The 19,147-nt window shown below is 39.5% G+C and overlaps 2 protein-coding genes across 3 annotated transcripts in view; one reads left to right on the forward strand and one right to left on the reverse strand.

Annotated features, from left to right (window-relative positions):
- Positions 1-330: 330 nt before the first annotated feature.
- vezf1a (vascular endothelial zinc finger 1a) lies at positions 331-15,575 on the reverse strand. The gene is made up of 5 exons (XM_079356623.1): positions 15,437-15,575; positions 7,063-7,823; positions 3,672-3,741; positions 3,400-3,562; positions 331-2,828 (listed from the first exon to the last, which is right to left on the reverse strand). The coding sequence occupies exons 1-5, from the start codon at positions 15,467-15,469 to the stop codon at positions 2,467-2,469; spliced, it is 1,389 nt and encodes a 462-aa protein (XP_079212749.1). The 5' UTR covers positions 15,470-15,575; the 3' UTR covers positions 331-2,466.
- A 2,043-nt stretch (positions 15,576-17,618) lies between these two features.
- The window catches only part of LOC306831443 (unconventional myosin-XVIIIa-like), a 66,964-nt gene continuing 65,435 nt past the window's right edge, over positions 17,619-19,147 (forward strand). For both annotated transcript variants that reach the window (XM_079355552.1, XM_079355554.1), the window contains exon 1: positions 17,619-17,723. The gene's annotated coding sequence lies outside the window, so the exon portion shown is untranslated. The remainder of the gene's footprint in view (positions 17,724-19,147) is intronic.

Here is a 19,147-nt window from a genome sequence, read left to right on the forward strand (position 1 = left end):
CTAATGTTGACATTAGCTACTGGCTAGCATTAAACTTTAAATGTGACAAAGCCACACATTTATCAGACCTAAATATTTATTATGCCAGTGTCCTATTACAGACGTTTCTTTGAAGGTTTTCTTCACTGAATATAAGAAACTGGTTTGTATGTACAGATATTTAGGTGTAGTATTTTAAATAACTGTTGAAGCACTTAACATACAGTTGTATGCGGTAAAGTTCTAAATTAATGGTTCAAATCGTGAAATTGTGCACAGTTTTTAAATAGTACAGGACACATACATGTTACTGTGTTCAGCTTGATGCATTAAATAATACTTTAAAACACATTTGATAGTTTTCTTTTATTTAGACAACCCAAATAAAAGGCACATAACATTGCGCATGTTTATGTAATAATTTGACAAACATACATTTAAAAAAATGTAGGAATGTTTGACCTTTCTGCTAATCAGAAAGCCTAGCTTCTCATATATACAAAATTACCAATGTTAATGTTCTAATACAAAAGTTTTATAAAAAAAGGTTATCTTATCTTTCACATCTATTGTAACTACCTTATCCTTGGAACTAAAATAGTTTTGTACAAAGATATACATTCAACTGCTTTCACAAGGGTCCTGGAATTTCCAATTTTTTTCCTTAAAAAATAAAGAGATGTTTAATTCCAAATGAAATGTTCAGTTTATCACATCATTATCATATCAAATTTGGCAAACAGGCTATCATAGTGTAGCTAGGTAAATGCATAAAAAACTAGAAAACAAAAAACTACATACATTTTGTTTGAAACAAAACTTGGGGAAAAAAAGACAAACATGCATATTGCATTTTTCAGTATACACTGACCAACTCAAAGAGCTGCAACACTGTTGAGATAACATGGCATTCATTCAAATATAGTTCATGTTCAACAGCTAGTGTTTGGGGTCATGCAACATCAATATTGTCCCACTATTTTGATGGGCAAAAACTTGCATTTTTATCTTACTCATCCAGATCTCAGCCACGTGCCTATGCAGCCGTTGACTGAAATTCAACTTCCAATGAAATGTTAACCAAAAAAAAAAAAAAAAATACAGCATGTATGCCATTGCACAGTACATGACTAATTAAATGGACGGCTTTGTTTTAAAATCAATTACTATTGGACTTCTTGTCCCTGATCGAAGTCCAGTCAAGTCCTTTAATGCCAAAGGATTTTTAGAATCTACAAAAAGAATAAGAAGGCATGAATAAAGATACATGAGAAATATATTGAATTTAAAAAGAAACTAAATGCACGAGTAATGCTTTTTATGTTTTTCCTGAGTGAGGGGTCCAAAGTATAATCTTGGGGCTATAAAAGATCAATGATAACAAAATGTAAAAAAAAAAAAAAAAAAAAAAAAAAACAGTGTATAGAAGAGTCAGAAATAAAAGTAGTTACCATAATGATGACAAACAGCCTGAAAAAGCGTCACTACAAGGTCAGGCCTTTCTACCTTCAGCCACTAGATGGCCCTCAAGCGCAGGCATGCCAACCAAGACACCCAAGATTCCAATTTGATCTTTGATAATACTGCTGTTCACCTTTGTGTAGGATATGCTTTCAGTGCACGACTCATTACACTCTGACTTCATGAAAACAAAAAAAATCAACACTACAATAGGCAAAATAAAAAAAACAAACCTCTGCGTTTCCATACAAGTAGAAAATAAAGTACAATTATTTCATTTTCAAGAGGACATTTTGGGTATATCCGCTTGAATGACAAAAGCAAAAAAAGTTAAAATGCTGACATGAAAATACATTACTATGTCAACTGTACAAGTTAGTCACTGTACCTCAAGAGCATACCTACTATCTGAGAAGAAAAAAATACTATAGCACTGTGAAAAAATATTCTTCCATGCAAGTGGAAGCTGCTGTCCCTTTTACTAGACTCATTTCCTATTACATTAAATAGTGATTAGCAGGCTATAGTTAAAAAAAAACAACATATAAAGTAACACCCAGAGGCTTCAGGAGAGAACTTTTAAAACAGCAATCTATAATTATTGCATCAGTCCATTTCTCATCTCCCTTTTTTTTTTTTTAAAGCACAGGTGTGTTTTTCCTATGGACTCCTCCTCTCATTCGGCATGATACAAATCACAGTTTCATCTCTCTAACTGACTACTCTAAGTCTTAATGTTGTCCTGATCTCAAGGTAAATCCTACTAGGCATTTCTACTCAAGTGTTCTGCCTCTTGTGTCAGTTACTCTTCACAAGCCGAGCCGTAGCTCTGACCTGGGGGGAGCTCCTACCGGCGACAGAGCTCAAACAAATATTCCCTCCAGGGTTTGATGAAGTAAACGTGGTTCAGGTGGGCAGAAAGATCCGGACTAGAGGTGCAAATGATGAAGACAAGAGTCTCTAGTTTCACTTCATTTTTTTCTTCCTTCTGGCCAGTTCACAGTGCTCTCTCTCTCTCTCTTTTTTTTACCATGGTGGAGAAGAAGGCAGGACTTGGGACAGGAAGGACATGCTATCCACAGGCCTCATGGCGATGTTGATCGGACCGCCCATATTCATAGGCATTTGGGTTGTTATTGCAACAGGATGAGCAATATTCATGGAAGCTGAGGAGGGGATGTTGACGGAAGCAATATTGACGGGCCCGGTGATGGTGACCGGGTGCTGGAGGCTGATCGGAGACGTGATGTTGACCGTGTTGGTGCTAATGTTCATTTGCGCTGCAATGGTGACGGGGTTGTTATGGTGGTGCCGGTTCATCGCCGTGGTGATGGGGGCAGAGATGGTCACGGGCGTGGCTGAGGCTGAGTTGCAGACTTCGTTGCCATCTAGAAACAAAAAAAAAAAAATCATTAAATATTTGAAAGGAACTTCTGCAGGTAAGAAGTAAAGGAATGCTGAATTAGCAACACCTTCTAACTCATGTTCAGCATTCCATTATGAAACGATTGGTTAGTGAGGGTATGCATTTTAAAAGGAATAGAGGATTTGTAAAATAGAACGTTTCATATAAATATTGTATTACATGAAATGTTTTTTAATTATTTGTGAGTTTTTTGTAATTTTCTTGTTTTGTAAAAAGTGTTTTTTTGTGTTTTTTTCCCCCATATTTGTCTCGTGTTTTGTGAAAAGTCTGAGAATGTTTAGGTGTTGTGTGAAACATTGCCGTCGTCTTTGGATTATCAGGGTCATAATTTATTCCTTCTATCCAGTATAAAAAACAGATTAAAAAAAAGGAGTGGCAGGATTTAATATCCGACATCCTGTTTCCATGACTACAGCAGTAATTTGACTCACAAAGGCTACATGCCAAGTGAGGAGATTAAGGATCTTTCTGAAGCTTTCACCCAACTGCCCCGCCAAGATACTGCAATGTTTGACGTGTGTCTTTGAACACACCTTTGTTACAGGAGTTAAAGTTGGTCTGTCCGTGAGTTTTCAGATGGCTGGTGATGTAGGCCGCGCTGAGCATCTTCCCACAGATGCTGCAGGTGACTTTGCCTTCGTGTCGGATCATGTGGGAACGCAGTCGGTCTTTGGTGGCGAAAGCAGAGGTACAGGCCTACAGCCGCACAGAGGTCAGTCAGTGGAGTACAACAACAACAACAACAACAACAACAACAGCATAATGATAACAATGTGAACGTACTGTAGAGAACAACAACTCTTACCGTGACTTGACATTTAAATGGTCTTTCTGAAGAATGCACATGCTTCACATGGCAGCTCAAGTGGTCTGGCCTAGAACGAGACAAATCAAAAAGACAATCACACACCTGATCTGTGAACAGAGAGACAGTTAGCTCCGTGACTTTCAAGTCAAACAGCCTTAGTTCTCTAACTGACAAAAAAGATCCACTGTTTGCCCTGTGAGTATTATATCAGTGTAGATGCCCTTTATAAATACCTTTAGTCATAAGCAGCAGGTTGGTAATATAATACAGAATGAACAAACATTTTCTTGGCTGTAGCTTAACATTAAACAAAAAATGACTCGTTTAAAAACCTTTTTTAACATTTGCCAGGTGCACAAAGACAATGTTAAAGTACTGGTGTACAGATGTGTTTTTAAATATAAAATTGCAAGCGCAAAAATGCACATGCATATTGATGAGCTCTGTCTGTGTGCTCTGATAACGAGTGAAAGAGCACAAAAAAAGTCTAAAATTCAGTCAATGGCGGTTAATTCTGCAGGATCAATGGTGCATGAACTACTTTGACCTAGTTTCCAAAATTGCAGCACACTGATGGAGGGAGTTTGAACATTCTTAATTCTTCTTTTTTTGGAGTATTTGTCAACGGTTTACTTCTGTTTATGTGCCATCAAAAAAAAAAGTATGACTTAAAAGTCACTGAAAGTAGCTGAGAAATTTACAGGAGTTTGTTCCAATCCCAGATTGAATTTGTGCCAGATCCCCCTCTGAGGATGAGGAAGAGACGATGCAGGCCACAAAGTTAATTCAACTTTGTGAATGCAGGGGAGGGGTTACTGATTGTATCTTGAACAACAAATGGAGAAGAGGTTAACAGTCGAAGAGAAAATGTGAGGGATGAGAGTTTAAAAAATATATATAAATAAATCATGATGCAATGTTGGACATTTGACCTGTGAATTACTTTCCAACTTTGTATTTTTGACACTATTAAAAGAGTATGAAATCTCTTCCATGTGTTTATATCAGCCATCAGTTCATCTCAACATAAACAACAACAACAACAACAACCCTGGAAATAAAAGTTAATTAAAATACATGGCAGGACCTGAAACATCTTTTTTTTAAAATTCATTTCTAAATCCAGTTGTCGTTTTAGTTCACTCAGAGGTTTAAAATGACAGGACAGCACATTCCAGTTTTGGACTGTATACGCTGCTGTGGACCCTCTAACATAGAGACTAGAAAGCACTTCTTTGCCTGTTGACCTTTACAGTCAAACTCCAGCATTCACAGATCGGTCTTGACGTTGCTCTTCTTCTGTCAGCTTGTTAGTTCGACTGAAGCTGAGAGTTGAATCATGTTCGAAGTGTCAGAATAGAACGAGAAAGAGCCACAGCGCTGACAGCTGCTCCTAAACCAGGAACGTTTCACGCCACTGGATGGTTTTTATTTTCCCCCTCCCCTTAAGTATGAGAATGAGCCAAGTGGCGTCTTTTCACTGGGTCCATGAACGTGACTTTTGTCTTTTCTTTTTGTCCCACCAACAAGTCGAGCAGACTGCAGACAGGGCCTGCTGACATATCTGGCAGAGTGGCAGTGACTCAGTGCCCTGTTATTTAGTCCCCATTCTCACTTTCCAGTACGCTGATGAATCTCTGCCCCACGTCACCATGTTGGAGGCGTGCCCGCAGCTGCCCTCCACAGCAGAGAGCTAATGTTACAGCTTGGCCGGGCTGCCCATGTTTTGGTTGAAGTTATGCTGCAGCACTTGTAATGCTTCATCAATAACCTGCGCTTCCATACGGTCTGTTTTTAAAAAGCTGAAATCACTCTGAGACCGGCTTCCAGAAAAAAAAGGAAAAAAAAGGATTTGTTCACCAGTTCACATAGTAAATGTGTTGACCTGAACATCAGTGCACAGTTCACCGCATTCCCAGGGGAAAGAAAGTCTCTGACATGCTGGCGGGAACCGCAAAGTGACAAGTGACGCCTCCCCCCCCTCCCCCCTCCCTTGATACTCTACCGCTGGTGATCTCCCATGTGCAACTGTTTTAAACGTGTGGTTTTGAAACGGCGTCGAGAGTCGACATGAGCACAAAACTGAAGCGCTCTGCACAAGTCCAAACTGGGGGTGGGGGGGGGGGGAAACAAAGCAACTGGAGAAACTACATGGACAGCAGATAGCCTCTGTGTGAAATCATGCTAAACAGAAGAAAAGCAGCTTTATAAGCAAAGACAAAAAACACGTAGCACTAAGTGACTGCAGTCTTTGCTAAATAAACCCTTTCTTTGTATTCCCTTCAAAACAGCCGAACAGTTAGTGTATAGATCTCGCTTCAGTCTTGCAAGTATGATGGTTTTAGTTTAAATCTTTTTATGCCAGTATAAAAACCTAAAGAAGCATGTTTAAAAGAATAACTAACTTTTCTTTTATTTTTTATAAAGATTTGGGAGTCTTGCACGTGGAATGCAACTGCAACAGGGTGAAATCAGTTTGTGCCCATTACGGTCAGAAGCAACTCAGGACACGCTTCCTGTTTAAAAAGGAACGCTGCTGGTAAAATAAACTCGAGCAGTTTATAGTTGCCTATGCTCCGTTTAGTATCATCCTTTTTCTGACGTTTCTCTGACTGAACACCTCCTCTGAAGTTTTCCCATAAGAGTGTCATTTGGAGAGATTCGTACACCTCCGTCCTTGTTACACTCTCTCACCCACACACCCCGAACAAACCAGTGGCAACGTCGATATGAAGAAGGACCTGTGGGCTTCCCAGACTGCACAGCCTCAGTAAGTATATGTTCCATTTTCAAATGACTGTTCCTGCAGACCATGAATACAAATAAAAGATGTTCACAATCATTTACAAACAGTGGATTTCTGTCTTTTTTTTGGGAAACTGTTTAAAATGACGTCAATGCTAAAGCTCTATTTGAATACCCCATGACTTATTTTGCCAGCTCCTCTTGAGCTATATGGGGAACATACAAAGACATCTGAAACGGTAATATTATCTGCCCATGAAATCAGTCACTAGCACTAAGCAGCCATCCATTGCCAAGACTGGATCTGCCAGTGTGACTCCCCTGCATGTCCAACAGTATGAAGAGAAAAAGACACAGTCAAGTTTTTTTGGGGGGGTTGAAAATGGCTGAAGGTGAATCTTTGGGTAGGAGTATCACGAGAGTGTTATAAAATAAATAACCGTTTGTTGAGAGGTATAACCCTGACATGGTTATTTGACATAAAAGTTAATAACTAACGGGCTTATTCGCAGTTTAAGTGTGTGCATACTTCAGTTTTATCTACAAAAAGATGCTGAGTTGTTTACATTTCAAGAATTCCAGAAAATATTAGTCAACATTATAGGAACTCAAACAAGTGAAAGTAGGAACAACATGCCCTTACCTGGAGAATCCTTTCCCACACACCGAGCATACGTAGGGCTTGTGGACTCCGCCGTCATGAGAGCGGACGTGGTAGGTCATCCTGTCCTTCCTTTTGAAGCGCTGCTGGCAGATGTGGCACTCGAACGGCTTCTCGTCCGAATGGGACAGCTTGTGGCGGTTCAGGTGGTAGACGTCGCGGAAGGCCTTGCCGCACATCTCGCACCCGTGGTTTTTCTTGACGGGTTTGGCGGGTTTCTTGGGCACGTTCTGCTGCTGCTGCTGCTGCTGCGGCATATTTCCCATCGCGGACGACGTCATGATGCTGGAGGAAACCGAGGTGGTCGCCGTCGAGAGGATGCCCGCCACTGTTTGGATGTAGGAAGGGTTGCCGTTGTTCTCTCTTGGCATGGTGGAGATCATGGGTACCATCGTGGGGGCGGTCTGAGCCGTCTTCTTTGGCCGCGACACCATCTTGATACCGGTGTGGCTGGACTCATGGCGTCGCAGGTGGTAGCTGTCCCTGAAGGCCTTGTTGCAGTAACCACAGACGAAAGGTGTTTTTCCTTTGTGTTCCTTCTTTATGACAGGCACTGGTGGCCGCCCGCCTCCTCCGCTGGCCACGTTGTCTTTGAGGAGGTCAGCGGCACTGGTGGGGGGCTTCTGGTCTATATGGATGGGCAGGATGGGCTTCTGGTCTATTTGTTCGGCTCCTGCATTAAGAAGTGGCAGCAGGCTATTCTGGGCCACCTGGTGCTGGTGGTGGAGGGCTTCATTGGCCTGCTAATGAAACAAAGAAAAAGGTGTTCAATTCCATCATATGCAGTAAAAGGTGAAATGCTTTTTAATTCAGTCATACGGCTAAAAATGAAGAATTATAGTTGGCACCTAAATTCAATATTCTTTATTTTATAAACACTACTGTTGCTAATTGGAGTCTAAAAACTGGCCCACTGCTTGTTTACTTTCACATGTCACAAATATCATATGCTTATGAAAACAGGAAGTTTGAAGTTGTTACAGGATACAAATTGGGCCCCCGGATGTCTTAAAAGTGAGGTTGATGCAGCATGATGCCACGAATGCAAAAAGAATCCAAAATATGCTGGAGGAAAAATGAGCCCATCATGCTGAGTCATCATGTTTCTGCACAGCGAGCGCAGCCACTGAACGGCATAAACAAGAGTCCAGAGCTCTGGACAGTTCACCATTAGTTCATGTGATCAGTTAGAAGACACAGTGGAGTCAAGGAATTCAAGTGCGCACACACACACACACACACACACACACACAAACAAAAGAAAAAATACAGGTCACTACACCAGACAAACAACAGGGTCTCCCCCGCTCCCGTGTCATTGGGGGTTTTTGTTGTTGCACACAAATGCACACTGCTGCCACAACAGAACCCGGGGTGAAGTAGCTGGGCGCAATTAGCATTAGCAACAACTATTTGCGACGCTGGGTTTAACTCTTCACGCAAACTGTATCAAAACTCTCGACTGAGGCGATCAGACTAAAACATGTGCATGAACATTTTCTTGGGTATGTTAAAAAAAAAAAAAAAAAAAAAAACCCCAACAAGAGTAGCACAATCTACCCCAGGTATACAGAGCTGATGAGTACAGTTTAGCACACAACCAGTTTTATCCACTCTGACTATACATACCCAAATCTTCATGGAGCTCAGTCAAAATAAACAATACTGTAACTCTAACTCAAAAGTCAGAAAGCAGCTGACAGATGTCACTTTGACTTGTGAGCTTCAGCAAGTCTCGTTCCAAATTAAAAAGGTGCGGAGGTAAGAGCGTTTGACTAAAAGAACGCTCCATTCATTGACCTGTCCTGACTAGATGCCTTTGATTCTTGTTGACCTAGTATTGATTCCTCTATTCAAATGCATTTGTACTAACACAGAGATGCCAAAAGAAGGGATACTGTCATGTTAAGGCACTTGTGTTCACAGCATAGCATTTAAAGAGACACGCATCAAAACGGAGCGTTCTGAGAGAGCTGGTGTCTACAGAGTCACAAACCTCCTCTGCTGCTTGATTCATGTTTTATATGGACCAAAGAACAACACAGGTGTTTCATTTCGATCTCAGAGAACTGTTTGAAAAGGTGAATAAAGGGTATACCCCCTTTACCTAATTACTCATGTTGAGTTTTTTGTGGTAAATGCTTTTATTTCTTTATTAATATAACATTTCTTTCTAATCCAGAACAAAAAAAAAAGCTAACAATTTTGTTTTTGGTAAATGGAAGCAGTCAAGACGTCTGTGTTGTCAACTTCCAGCAAGAGAGGGCAAGGTGAAATGCTTGACCTTTCCCTTTGAGGTTCAATCATCCATTGCAGAAGGCCGGCCCAGAAAGGAGTTGAGGAAAAAAAAAAAAAAAAAAAAAGGAGAGAGAAGAAAAATGAACCGCACAATGTCCTCCTTATGTCATCTAGCCTATTGTGAGAGACACAAATCTGAGCAGTGATGCCTCAGCAGGGGAGCTTTGTATGCTCATCTTCATTGATTTGGCTCATCTATTCATGAGACAGGGACATTGTTTATCCACACACTACTCGTCCGAACTCAACGTCATTCCCTCGTACGCAATGGGACCTGGGAACTCGCTGGAAAATGCCACCAAGCCCACCCATCCGTTTGTCTAAGCACCTGCTCACACTTTGCCACCTTCCAGGATTAGTCGTCATCATGCCAGTCTGCTGGCACAACAAGAGTTTGTGTTTTGTTTTTTTTTGAGGAGGGGGGGCAAGAGCCGGGGAACCTCTTTGTGAAGCCTGTGAACGGCAGGCACAGCGGCTGCAGACGGCCTGCTCCTCCACAGAGGTGCAGGGCCTGTAAGCTGCTGTGCCTTCATGCAGCTCTGACCATTTTGACACAAATACGCTCTGACAACTGGGGCTGCTCCCTCATAAATAACATCAAAATGGAGGGAGTGTCCTGACGGCCCCAAGGGCCACTGTAGACTTGAACTGAGCTCCCGGTCTGAGTCAGAATAGACACCGTCTTTTTTTTTTTTATGAAACCTGAAGTGTCACACTACAGCCGCATGGCAAAGACCAAGTTTTCACAGAACAAACAAAATCATTCATTGATCACATACTAATGTGAGGCGTGAAGGAAGATGAGACTGCAAGTCAAACAAAGCTTAAATTATGATTTTTTTTTTTTTTTATGAAACATGTCCAAGTATGTGGCTGCAACTCAGCGGCTTTGCAAGGTGACTGAGTTCTTCAAAACCGTCCCTTCAGTCGAGTTTGTTTGAATCCTTCTGGAGTTTTTCAATCAATTGTAAACTATACAAGCAATGAAGGAAATCAATGCCTTGCTTGTCGGTAATGTTGGTGGCAATTATATATATATATATTTTTTCTGCTGAGTGAGCAAAATGTTCTGAAGGATATTCTGGTATACACTTTTCCCACTCTGAATAATAAGCTACTTTTAACCTGTTTATCACGTTCACACACTGGACTCAAAGATCAGAATCCCATACCTGTCCAGTCCAAAGAAGAACAGAGCAGCAGGGTTTTCATCCAGTTCAACAATCAGCGGAGCTTGGTATCATCTGGGAGAACATGGTGCTCTTGATTTAATGGGTTTGTAAAGACTTCCAATCTGGGAGTGGCAGGGACTTTATAAAAGCTCATTTAAAGAGTGAAACACATGAAGATGGCAACAGTTGAAGAGTGACATTTCATAACACTCAAGTGGTAAATCAGACTATCATACATTGATATCTGCTGTCCTGTGTGCTGCTATACAACATCATAACTCAGGGGGGATTAAGTTACTTCCTGCTAAGTGCCAAATGGAGCAACAATAAATGTATCCAGGTGACTGGAGAAGATCCTGATGTATGAAGTTATTCATAAATAGACTTTGAATCCATGAAATCGGGGATCGTGAGACACTCAAAGATTCCCCTCCTGAGAAGACTATTCTTGGGATGAGTTCATCTTCAGTTAGTCATTAGGCCATATAGTTTGCAATCCTACCATCAGCACCGTCTGTAGGTACGAGAGCAGAGTACCACAGCTGAGTCCATGGTGTCCTGGTGCTAACTGGACTTGATCTTGTAAAATGCTTTTCAAGCGTTCCGACTGCTCAAAGTGCTTTTTGACGCCGCAGGTCACACCGAGCAGTGAGAGTCACTTGGGCTTAAGTGTCCAATCCAAGGATGAATTGACACGTGGCACAGGAAGCTTGGGATCGAACCCTCGACCTTCAGGTTGAGAGATGACCGACTCCCACTGAGCCACAGTAAATGATAAATGTATGTTTATTGACCAACAATGGCTTCCCTTAACGTCATTGTTAAAACAAAGATAAGGGCTTGTTAAAAAGATTTCCATCCTTTAATGGGCAGAATGATTCTATCATGGGTGAACACAAGTTCTGTGAAACCTTTAAAAAAAACGAGGCTAAGGGTGCATCCAGACCTCAACTAGTGTTTATGACATCATCTTTAAAGCTAAAAATCAGATATCGAAATTCACCCTCATTCCACTGTTATCAGCTGTTGATGGCTCAGTGGACATTATTCACACTTCTGAGACACAATAGAGGCGTTTCAAAGCAGACATGTTGGCCAGCCATAGCAGGAAATGCATGACTGTGATTGACATTTAAAAAAAAGAAAAGAGTGCATTTCATTGAGGTGAGCCAGTTCCAGGGCCCCTTTACACTATGCTGACTCACTGGGACACTTTTGAGTCATGATGTACTCAGCCGTTTCAAAATGTCTTCCCAGAAAGATGTTATTTGTCAAAAACAAAATAAAACCTTGACAGAACATGAAACTGATCTTCAATATGTCGTGTTTTTTTACTTCTAAAAACACTATTTGGTGGAAAAATCCTGCGGTTAATTCCGTCTTTCATATCAAGCCTTCAAACTTGGAGTCGGGGCTACTAAGCCTAAAGAAGGGCATTCTATCTGGCCCCTGTTTTTTCCTCCAATACTTGACAAAGACACACTTTTTGTTTGTACGAAATTACAAATGGACAGAGTATAGTGACTTGGTGGTCAACAGAGGTGAACATTTCCCAAACTAAAGATCAAGATATTTTCAGAACGAGTCAATGTTGAGTTTGCTTCATGCCAGCTGGATTCGTGAGCAGTGTTGGCTTATGACAGGGGTGTCCAAAGTGTGGTCCGGGGGCCATTTGTGGCCCTTGAGGACATTTTTTGCGGTCCTTGACCTCAATTGATAAATCAGAAGATTTTGGCCCACGGTTGGTATGTTTTGTTATTTTTCTTTAGCATGTTAGCGACAACTGAAAGATATTCATGAAATATAACAAGGTCAGTACAATGTATGGTTATTTATTTTTTTAACAGCTTCGACTATTTTCTACATTTTTGGTTAACTATTGAATTGAAACTATGCATGCGTTTTTTGCAAAAAAGCAGACCATTTTATAACCTGAGCTAAATACAGAGAGCTTATAGAAACAAATTAACCACATAACAGTCTTGATTCTGAGAAAAAAAATCAATTCAAAAACAGAAAAAGAAGAATGAAAAAAATCTAAGTATTTGGTGTCTTTTTATTAAACGGTTCCTTTTGTGAACCTTTTCATTCTGACCTCCAAAGCCTTAATTATTTTATTTTTTTTTTCAAAAAATGAAAACAAAATAATTTCTCACTATAATTATTATTTATTGTGTTTTTAAGTTATTTTTTGTATTGGTCAATTAAAAAAAAGTTCCTTAAAATATTATTTAAAAAACAAAATTTGTGGCCCACGAGCGATTCTAACACGACAATTTTGGCCCGCAAGAAAAAAAGTTTGGACCCTGCTGGCTTATGAGTTTACAAGACTTTTTGTCAGTTGATCTAATGTCTCTGTTCCCCCAGTGGCACATATTAGTAGATTACTGCCATTTCAAATGTTAACGGAACACTTTCTTTTATTGCACCCCCACCCAAAAAAACCAAAACAACAACAATGGATACAAACAGGATGGTATTTTTAACATTAAAACTGTTTCAGAGTTTTTGCCCCTTGGTTAGAGATATTTGGAAACATACTGGTCCAATGCCTCTAAAACTAAAGTACTTTGAAAGAAATCTTCTATCATAAGTCTCAAGGAAAAGATCAAATGCAGTTTCAGGCATTGAAGGGCAGACCACATCTTGATTTCATCACTTTAAGTTTTTTTTTTTTTTTGTTTTATTCTTACACTCTGAAGCTGGACCAATCATTTCTCTCTAACATATATTTGACTCAGTCCAAAGTGTAAGATACAGCTGTACTTATTGTAACGCTCCAGCTCATTTGCACAACAATGTGGGTTCAGAATGCCTGACAAAGTATCGAAACAAGAATATGTTAATCATCTTCTTTTTCTTTATATGACTTTTTTTAGGGGGAAAGTAACACATTCGAGTGCTTAAGATGACGCACACACATACTCAGTTGCTAGTTGTTGGAATGCTGACGCCGCCGCACACAGATTTACACGAGAGCGACACAGTAACAGTGCGAGGCACATAATACATGCAGGCTTGCTGGCTGGATGCCAAACACTCAACAGTACGCCACACTGTCCATCTGCCTTTTTCATCAGGAAGAAATAGCTCCAAGATGTGAGTAAGTGATCAGTGTCTGACAGAGGAGCTAAACATGGATAATACCACTAAACAGGTGACGTATCCCAAAGGCTGGGATTCACAACCTTTGACAAAAAGCAAGCAATATTCATACTCTTTACAACCACTGCTCATTTCACATTACTCCGTCAAACAATTCTTGAGAAGTCAACTTCGGCTTTTGTATTAAGGCCTTCATACACAACCTTTAAAAGGTCTTAGGTGATAGTTGAAGCCTTCCTTTACCACATATACTAACTTTTTCTTTTCCTGTGGTCACGATTCCAGTACCCGAACACCAACTGCAAATACGAAGGCACAAAACATCCATCCAGCACTTCTCTACCATGTAATATTATACTGAAACATGCATCTGTGCTGTAGGAGTTTAAAGTTTCAATAAAGGATGTTACACAAACACCATTAAGCTTGCTTTGGAAAGGGAACTAACCTAAAGTTACCTGGCCATGCTCTCAATAACACAAAGTTTGTTATTGGATGTAGATTTGATAATTTTACAACAAATTGACTACTAATAAAAGTGTGAATGAAACAGAAGAGCTGAAGGAGGAGTCACTTTATCACTGAGGAGTCTGTGAGGAGTTAGTCACACCCACTAAATCATAAAATACATTCATGAATAATACAAGGAAAAGATGTCTGTTAAGATTTGGAGAAAAAAACACCAAGTGAAACAGTGATTAAGTTATTAAATTAGACAAATTAGGACATGGATATAAAACAGAAAAAAACCATACATGCTCAGGCTTCGTCTTTGAGGCTGAATAGGACCAGGGGAATATAACATTTAATTCATTTTCATTAAACAACAGCCTCCTCTCCTCGTAGACAGTGTGGGAGATCACTCCGAGCTGCAGCCCTTCACTTTCTGTCTGAAAATGGATTTAGTCATTGCGTAATGTCGCTGCTCATTTCAAACCTGCCTCTCGGTAGCTACTGTTAGCTGATGTTGTTGAGTGCATAGTTTGAATTCCTTTTCCGCCGCGGTCCTCTTCATTAAACAGCTCGTTTAGTAAGCATAGGGGTATAACGTTAAAGTGATGTGTGCAGAGTCATGTAGCTTAAGTTTTGCAAACTCATTACGGCAGCATGGCCCCCCAAAATGTAAGATGGATTAGCCTGCGAGTTTGGTAAACATGGTTAGCTAACTTGGCTAGTTACTGTCGAACCGGCTGAGCGGAAAGTTCGCGGCGGACTTAACGAGCGGCCGTTAGTAAATCTCAGCAGTGTTGAAACTTATCCAACCATGTCGACATTATAGACTTTAAATTAACATTTTTTTTTGCCTGTGTTTAAATCTGCCCAAAACGTTCAAATATCATCTGATTATCCCTGTGCTTCCGATCAAAGCTCTTCGATCACAGGGGGGGAAACAGCCTCGATTGTAACGGTGCAGTCTCGAGCCTCACTTCAAATCATCCCGCATGTTTTGCTGGATCGACTTGGCAAAAAAAAACAACAACTTGGAAAATCCTCAACGCTGTCGACTTATTCTATATCCATTATCCGAGTATCTGTACAATAACAAAACACATTTTGCAACCAATCGTTATGAGAAAATTAGGTTTTTGTTCACGCGTCATTCCCAAGCCTCACAGCTGGAAGCCTGGATTCATGTACCATTGTTTTGCTTGGTTACTAGATCTTTGAATTACTCGTTTTTAAAAAACTGATTTTACCGCTAAAAATAACCCGTCTTTATCATTTTTCTACGGTCATTTCTTGAGCTACCTTGTTTCCCCCCTTTAGTAGAGTCAACTTACTTGAAAAAGAAACGTACTCCAGCTCGGCTCCATTTCCACACTTACTAATTCTGTAGGAAACCAAGTAGAAGCCTACAACAAAGCAACCAAACATGGCAGCTGAAACAACTTCCGGTAACCTCAAGGGCTGAACCACTTTACTTATTATTTAAGGGGGGGGCGAGTGTTACATTTAGAAGGTTAAAAGTCATTTGTGTAATCGTTTATATAATTCATAAAACAAATATATACGTGTAATAACAGAAATCCTGACACAAATTACGAAGTATAATAATAAAATGTGATCTGAGACGACCATTTATGTTAACAGAGCTAATTTGATGAAGTCGGTTTTCTGAATCACCCCTCCATATGAGTTTGCTCTGATTCTGCTAGGAGCATTTGTTGTAGCAAAGTACTGTCGCATGTGGTGTGGATATGTTCGAACATATCAGTCGTTTTTACGAGGAAAAAAAAGGATGTTGGGGCAGTTTGCTCTTTGTTCAAATATTTGGCCTTTCTATTTTCTAAAAATATGAGAAGTTTTTCAGAGAAAAGTGAGCCAGAAATAATTCATCGCGTGATGCACTTTTTTTCATTCATGGAATGATCCTTAAGATGAATGAAAACTACAAAGCACTTACATTTTGCTTCTTTAGGGACCCAAATAACTCGCATTCAGTCAACTCCTCTGAGACAGATTAACTACTCAAATTCTATTGTCTATACGAATATAAATGTGTTTTTATTTTTCATGTCGAGTATGAGTACTAAACGTGTATGTTTTTCTTGGCTGACTAAAAAACAACAACAAATGGGTCTTTTTTCAAGGCTGTTATATATCGCTTATCATTGATTTGCAGCTTACAAATTTTCAGCAGAACTGAACCCTTCAGCATAATTGTAACTGATACGACCACACTGGAAATGAATGATAGCTTATTGATGTTGTCCTGATGCTTTTGTTTCTATTTTGCACAAATTGTGTAATTATTAGTCTTTTGATAGAATGAGCATGTGATATCTCTGTGAAACATCAAGTAATAACTTACATCTCTCTGTGAGAAGGAAGATGAACCAAACTGGGGGCAGACAGCATTCAGAATATTTATTTACTCCTACAAGTAATAGATTTGTGTCTTAAAAGAGCACACATTTTATCTTCAGAATTTCACACACTTTCAGGAAAGGTATTATGTTTAAGTTTCATTCATTACTTAACTGGAAAATGATTTGCTGTGTAACAACAGACAGTTGAAAGTTAAGTCTAAATTGGTGGTCATTCTTTGACATTTTCTTTGAAATTATATAAATTACATCTTTGTATCTGGGAATTTTTCACATTTGAAGATCTGTCTGTCTCCCCTGAAACCTGTAGCTTTATTATATAATATGTGTGGTCAGACCATTCTCACCTCGTGGAAAACATGGAAGGATCATTGCCACTTACTTTTGCTTCAGTAGCTGTACTGCACATTAAAGCACTGATACTAATGTTGTGCAGCAGCTCAATAGAGATAGTTCTATTAGATTAATACTTGTTGTAATTCATACATTCGTCAATCCCTCCATCCCTCAATTCTTCCTGCATCTATACTATCTCACTGTATATTATAATAGTAATAGAACATGCCTTGTAAATCAGCAGATCTACATTTCTGTCCTATCCCATCTCTACATTAAGAGGTGTGGTATAACGAAGAGTTTTGAGGTGGCTTCAGTCATGATGATTAAACAGCCTGTCCCTGTACCTGCACATTTAATGTTACAGAAAATAAAGAATACCAGGAGGGGTCACTGCTGTCCAGTTTACACTAGTGATGCCTTCTCGTGGTTTAGGAATAACTAGACTTTGAAACAGTCGTCTCCTTTTGAATGAACCAAATATGCTACTGGTAGCTACTATTGTTGAGGCTGAATTAAGATTTTTTTTTGTCACATGCCACACAGATATGAACAGTAATGAAGCAATGTAAGTAGACTGGAAGATGGCTTAAGTAGCCTATAGTCTTTGAAAAAAAAGAAGTTTTTTGTTATAATCTTTTTCTATTTTCATTGGACATAAGTACACTAGGTTATTATTGTATCACGATTTTTGTTGTTTTTATTTAGCAAAAAACAAACAAATACAGATTCATTGTTAACTCAGATCGTTTTGAAATGACCTTAATCTTTTAAAATCCGACGTTCCGGGGAAACATTTAAAGGCATCACCAGTGCATTTACGCACCTACTGACAATTTCCAAGAGAGAAAATGATGAAAACTTCAAGCAAGTCAAAAACGCGGTTATATTCAACCAATTACAGGTAAGCTTATCATGTATTATCACGTCAGCTGCGTGTGAGTTTTTATGAATTACGTGTTTACATTTTTTCTTTGGAAATATTTTCTGAGGCCACCGGTGCAACAAAATGAGGGCAAAGCAGCTTAAAGGGAGAGCATTACACCAGAGCTCTGGACAAATAGCAGCGACAACAACCGAGCGTAACTGTTTGTGCAGAAAGTTCAATAAAGCTAAAGTCATGAATGTTTTGCTGCTTTAAGTCATAAAGAGCTACAGGACTGTTGTGTATTGTAAAGGGAATGTCATTTGCTTTTAGCTTTTTCACATTTCCCTTGACCTCCTGAGGCGTGATTAAGTGTGGATTAAGTGGGAATTTACTGTTTACAGGCTATTGTTCGTACAAGGCATGCAGCTTCAACAGAGAATCAAATGCACACATGACAAAATGTTCTGCATCACTTTACAGGTGATGCCAGAGATATGACAGTAAGACAGATAAGGTCAAATCTCAGTGTCTGTATATAGGGCAACGTCGGGTGCAGGTAGAGAACTGTCAGGGAATGGAATTGAGAGAATACATGTGTGCCATGTCTGTTTTGTTTACCTTTGAGGAAAAAGGTTTATGATATCACCAAAACAAAAACATTTGGAAGTTCAATACTAAAAACCCTTAAATAAAAAGCAGAAACTACTACTTAATACGGAGATTACAGGTCTTCATAATGAACTAAAATGACTTGCCTTACTTACTTTCTTCTTAGTGCTGGGTATGCAGGACTAAATGGCACGGCTCATTCAATTTTACTCATTGCATGATTTTGTGAAATGCTTAAAAGCTGACACCAGGTTGAGGAGGAGGGAAAGCTTGTGTACAGTGTCTGTGTGAGGCAGAGGATTATCTTTGAGAGGAATCAAACATCAACTTTACTTGTTATTAGGACTGTTAAACAATTATACATTGAAATTGTGCATATTGCAATATTTAAATAATTAGGCACAAGTAATCGCTTTTCAGTTGCGTATTTGAAATTCCATTTTTCCATTGTTAAAAATAAATATTGTAGGTCTTGTCATGTATTCCTTAAGCTGAGAGTAATTTACTCCCTGTTTGAATTGAACCCTGCTTCTGTTTTAAAATAAAGTAACAACTTCTGGTCGATTGAAGGTTAGGACATTAACTTAACCTGCACGGTTAACGGTTAAACAAGTCAAAGGTTCATTGTCATGAGCTTGATTTCACTTTTGACTCCTCAACTGTGCTGTCTGGGAGTTTCTTTGAAATGAAATGAGGCATTCAAAGGCCCAGCAGTGTCGTTCTTTTTCATCACGGTGACTACAGTGAGACACTGTGAAGGTTTATCCATGGTGCACCTAAAGGGACCAAAAAGCATGTGATTAATTACAATCAAGAAACTTAATGCATTATTTTAGGCTTTAATTGATAGT

The sequence above is a fragment of the Symphodus melops genome (assembly GCF_947650265.1).
Source record: "Symphodus melops genome assembly, chromosome: 11".
Lineage (NCBI taxonomy): Eukaryota > Metazoa > Chordata > Actinopteri > Labriformes > Labridae > Symphodus > Symphodus melops.

Bases quoted from the DNA above. Each gene is read 5' to 3' on its own strand.
- vezf1a (XM_079356623.1), bottom strand. From the start codon at position 15,469: ATGGAGCCGAGCTGGAGTACGTTTCTTTTTCAA. The intron at 3,563-3,671 runs GTAAGAGTTGTT...GTGCGGCTGTAG, and splicing joins CATTTAAATGTCAAGTCACG to GCCTGTACCTCTGCTTTCGC. The intron at 2,829-3,399 runs GTGTGTTCAAAG...TTTTGTTTCTAG, and splicing joins CTTTAACTCCTGTAACAAAG to ATGGCAACGAAGTCTGCAAC.